This window comes from Hibiscus syriacus, unplaced genomic scaffold (genome assembly GCF_006381635.1).
Source record: "Hibiscus syriacus cultivar Baekdansim isolate YM2019G1 unplaced genomic scaffold, ASM638163v2 tig00003973_pilon, whole genome shotgun sequence".
Taxonomy (NCBI): domain Eukaryota; kingdom Viridiplantae; phylum Streptophyta; class Magnoliopsida; order Malvales; family Malvaceae; genus Hibiscus; species Hibiscus syriacus.
Genome location: NW_024061989.1, coordinates 421606 through 426824, shown reverse-complemented (window position 1 = coordinate 426824; position 5219 = coordinate 421606). Strand labels below are relative to the sequence as shown.

Here is a 5219-nt window from a genome sequence, read left to right as displayed (position 1 = left end):
TCTCCCAATAAAGATTTTCTACATACACAAAGACTCGAACTTAATATCTTATTTAAGCAATATAAACGGCTTACCACTCGAACCAATTCCTGTTGGTAAATTTAGTTAAACTAAACTCTTATCCTCTCGTAATTTTTTAATTTTGATCATTATTAGATTTTAAGTAATTTGTTTCTATAAGGATTCTTTCTTAGCTCCGTCCTTACATAAAATTTAAAGGTAAAGTATACAAATATTATGAATCCTTATAGAAACAATTTACTTAAAATCTAATAATGATCAAAATTAAAAAATTACGAGAGGATCAAAGTTTAGTTTAACTAAATTTACTAACAGGAATTGGTTCGAGTGGTAAGCCGTTTGATATTGCTTAAATAAGATCATCAATTATGAGGAGTTATTTTGTTAAATTTCTTGATTATTAAAAGTTAAAAAATGACTACTCTAATATTCATTATGTTTTAAACTTATTCTTTTCCGTTAAAAAATTAATGGTCGTCTGAGTTGGACGTTACATTAACATGTTGGCTGAGATATGATAGTCGTTTGAGATTATGAGATTATATTTTATTATATTTGAGTCAGCATGTTAACATACAACTCCGACTGAAGTTAGTTTTTTTAGCGGAAAAGGATAAGTTTAGAACATAATGACTAGTCATATGACTATTTTGTAAATTTTAATAGTTAAGGGACTTAACAAAATTCTCATAATCGGAAGATCATTTTGTACCTTTTAATAGTCGAGTGATTTAATAAAACAACATCATAGTCAAAAGACCATTTATGTACTTTATCCAAATTTTAAATAGGATAGGAAAAATAAAGAAAAAATCTTGAAAAATTTATTAAAGATGATTCATTCTTAAATCTAGAAATATATATTAACAGGAGTATAACTATAGAGACACTAACCGCATGGGTCAAAAAAATGTCATTTTTAATGGGTAAATTATAAATTTAGTAATTGAACTTTATTCTCTATCCTATTTCACTTATTATACTTTAAATCTTTTTAATTTTCTCACTGAACTTAACATATAAGATTTTTTTGTCATTTGGTCATTAAATAATTAACTGCGTTAAAATGTGTTGTTATGTAAACGTAAAATAATGTCTTTTTGGTGAAAATTTTGTTATTTTTTTAAAACGATATCATTTTAACGCCGTTAATTATTTAACGGATGGAGTGAATAAAATAGGAGAGAGCATAAAGTTTAGTGAACAAAAAAATTCAATGTTTAAGTTCAGTGAAGAAATTGAAAATGTTTAAAGTTAAGTGAACAAAATAAGAGAGAGTAAAGTTTAATGATGAAATTTGTAATTTACTCTTTTTTTAATTTTTTCTGGGGAAACGGGTCATGCGGTGGGTCCCATAAAAAGACCGTCAGAGAACGTAATGTCATTGCCGCTGTTTTGTCGTCGTAATCTATGTTTGCGAAATTCCAAATATCGAATTTCAAATTCAACTTATTTTTATATGCACATTTCTCTATTTTCCTTTAATTTATTTTTTAAATACATTTGAAATTAATCTATTAAAAGCTTCTAAAGAAAAGCTTTAAAAATATAAGCAGATAAATATCTAATTTTTTCCTTGTACGAACCAAGCGGTCTCGATAGTAAAATAATTATAATTATTTTTCGAGGTCTTGGATTGTAGCACCTAAAATGTTAGAGGTATGAGCATTCGATGGTAAATGATTGGAAATAATATTCGAATAAATATTGTCTTGTAATTATCCATATTAATAAAAGTATTTTAATTTTCTCTTTTTATAAGTTTTCTTGATTATGTTTTTAACATTATCTGTATATTGGGGTGTAATATTGCTTTTAATATGATCTGTTATCTTTCTGAAAATTCCAGCAACAAGTGAACAAAACCTCATTTTCTTGGCTGAAAAGATTCCGAATTTCCTTTCTGCATCGTTTTTATTTGGCATGAAACAGCGAACTGCCCCTCATGGACACTGTCCTTCCTACATATAGTAAACAGAAATCTGTACTTAAAGTGTGAGTTTAAATCAATTAATTACGATAAATTAGAAAATTTTTAAAAAATAATGACATAAATAAATTATAAAATGAATGTAGCCCTGACCCTGACCCTGAAATTAAATTGTCATTTCCAGTAGTGTCGGTGCTCACTACCATACATCGTCCATGAAAGTTTACATCAGAATCTCTAATAAAAATAAAAATTTCAACCCCCAAAAAGTACTATTGTTTATCTAATACTATGGTAACGTGATTTATAATTCGAATTCGAAATCTGGTATTTGAATTATGTTGTTCGTCTCGTCACCTTTAGAAACTTGTATTGTTGCTTTGTCGTCGACCCTTCGAGATAAATCGGTACTGGCTGTTTCCGGCAAAGGCGGGCGGTTTTCCGGCTCTTCGGAGGGCGACCTGAGTGTTCCTTGATTGTACAAGGTGCTTAATTGGTGAAAATAAGGGCATGTCCTAGAGTCAAGTGACCTCTTCTTGTTGACGTCTTTGGTTTTCCTGAAGTACTTGTTAATGTTCTCCCATTTCTCCTTGCACCTCCTTGCATTTCTCTTGTAACCCAAATCCAACATCCCTTGTGAGATTCTTTCCCATAGGGGAGCTTTAATGGCGGCTCCTTCCTTGTCGTGGTGGTCGCCGTTGTTGTAAAGACTGGACCTCAGTTTTATCAGTGCCGACACCTCGTCTCTCGGCCACCGCTTTCCGAGGTCTTCTTTGTCATTGGATGTAGGGTTTTGAGGAGCTTTGGTTACCTTCAATGGTGTCAATGGTGTCAATGGTGAATTAGGGTTTTGGGGAGTGGGTGTTTTTGGATTAGGGTTTTGAGTGGCTTGGTTTTCTGCAACTTGAGCAACTTTGTTATGGTCATTGGCAATGGAATTAGGGTTTTCTGCAACTGGCAGTGAAGAAGATGAAGCAGCAAGAGGAGGATTTGAGCATCCATTTTGTGAGAATTTGGTCAGGAATCTGATAATGGTGGCCTGTCTATCACCAGCAATGGCTTGTTCTTTAGCTCTAACCTCAAGCTCCTGGTTAATCTTATCAAGCTCTTGCTTCTTCCAAGCTTCTTCTCTTGCAACTTCCGCTTCATCTCTCTTCACCATGTCTTCAAGCAGCTTGTTGTGCATCTCCTCCTGTTGGATCATCAAATTGTTCACAATTTCCTCACAGAATCCCTTGAAAATCTCAAGTTTCTTCACTCTCTTCCTCTTCTTCTTGTTGCTGTTGCTGTTCTTGTTCTTGCTGCTGGCCTTGTTATCATCGTCATCTCCTTTGTTGTCAACCACATTTTTGTTATCCTGATCTGATGACATTGCAGCATTGTTGTTTACTGGTGAAGTTTGGTATAATTCATCAACATTTCTTGAATCACCTTCCAAATTCTGACCTATATTGTCTTCTTCTTCCACATTTTTGTTGCTTTCATCAGCCACCACAACCGCCCCCTTCCCCTCCTCCTGGTGGTGGTGGCTTTGGCTGTTGTGGTGGTGAGGAGTAGGGTTCTCAGCTTGACAAAGTTCATCAAGTTCAGTAAAGATCCTGTAGTTTTTGCTGCAATTGATGGTGTTGAAATATCTGTTTTCTTCTTCAAATTTCTCTTTGCATTTCTCTGCACTCCTTTTGAACCCAAGTTCTGCCACTTTCCTGCACCCACCATAATTGTGTGTATGTATATATCAAACACTTATTCTTTCTATTTTACTGTCCATTATTCACTTATAAAAATACTATACCTAGCCCTCTTTGTTTATTTAATTACAATACAAGTACCCTTCTCTCTCTTTTATTAGCAACAACTCCATAAATATCCATTGTTTCATTGATCAGAATTTAGAAAATAGGATCAAGAAGTGAACGAAATGAACATGTATGTATGTATGTGCGAGTGTACCTTGAGACATGTTCCCAAGTGAATTCTGGGAACCAAGCTTCCATGCTAGATCTGACCCTCAACAGTGCAAGAACTTCATCGTTGGACCAAGGTTGGTGTTGATGATGATGGTCAATTGGTTCAGCCATGGATCTCTGATCTCTTTCACTAATTTCCATGTTCATAGCTACTAAGCTTGTGTTGGCATCTTCGCTATTCTTCTGCTGGTGCAATGACTGCAACAACTGAGAAGGCTGATGATGATGGGAGTTTGAAGAAGAAGAAGTGAACAAAGGGTCAAAAGAAGTGAAAGAAAGGGGGAGAAGGAGAGTGGTGGCGGCGGCTGGTGTGGCGCCGCCGCCTATGAATTGGTGGAACTGGTCCGACACCGGAACTCCATCGAACATCTTGGAATTTCTTAGGAGTGAAGTTGCTCGGAGCAGAAAGAAACGCAGATTACAGTGAAGAAAACACCGTTGCTGCAATTTTTTTTTTGTATATATCAATCTCTAATATGATTCTTATCTTCTTCTTTCCCTCTCTCTCTCATTTATCAAGGATTTTGTCCTGTCGTCGGAAGAGAAAAGATAGCCCACCATACTCCTTTTGGTTGCAAGTGAAGTCACCGTCCAATGAGACCCCAACTCATTAATGTTCAATTAAGGTTAAGTTCTTGCTGCTTTTTTGGATTAACTCTTAGTTTAATGACTACCATTCCACCAAATTCATGCACCGCCATTTTTATTTATTTATTAATATCGAATAAGTATAACGTAGAATCTCTCTAAATATAATTATCAATCATTTAATATTAAACGTTTATAGTCTTGATATTTCTCATACTAAAATTCAAGACTTCGAAAAATAACAACTCATTTATCATTAGGTCACTTGATTCGTACATGTACCACCATTATTTTTTTAACATCACCACTATTATATAAATGAACTAGGTAGTGAATTCACTGATAATATATATTATATAAAAGAATTTTAAGAAAAGAGTAATTTTATACACCATAAAATATTGGATTAAAATTTATAATTATGGTACATATGTATAATATACAGTATCATCGTAAATTATGACATAAAGTTAAGTAACAATTATGTTACATGTGTTGTAGGTATTAAAGTATAGATACTACAAGTTGTATTTATAGTTTGATGAGGGACAACATTATAGATATTTAATATATTGACCTGATGTTCATTATATATATAGAGGTAAAGGCCTCCAAAAAATAGATTAATTTATATTACTCTTATCCCGTCAAAGGATAAAAAGATTAGAATCAATCAATTAATCCAGGTACGCTTATGCATCTATTATTTTATT

The 5219-nt window shown here is 33.5% G+C and overlaps 1 protein-coding gene across 1 annotated transcript; it reads right to left on the bottom strand.

Annotated features, from left to right (window-relative positions):
- Nucleotides 1-2153: 2153 nt before the first annotated feature.
- Nucleotides 2154-4287, bottom strand: LOC120184995 (trihelix transcription factor GTL2-like). Its single transcript, XM_039189335.1, has 2 exons — nt 3902-4287; nt 2154-3654 (listed from the first exon to the last, which is right to left on the bottom strand). Exons 1-2 carry the CDS (start codon nt 4285-4287, stop codon nt 2256-2258), a joined length of 1785 nt encoding a protein of 594 aa, XP_039045266.1. The 3' UTR covers nt 2154-2255.
- Nucleotides 4288-5219: the final 932 nt, after the last annotated feature.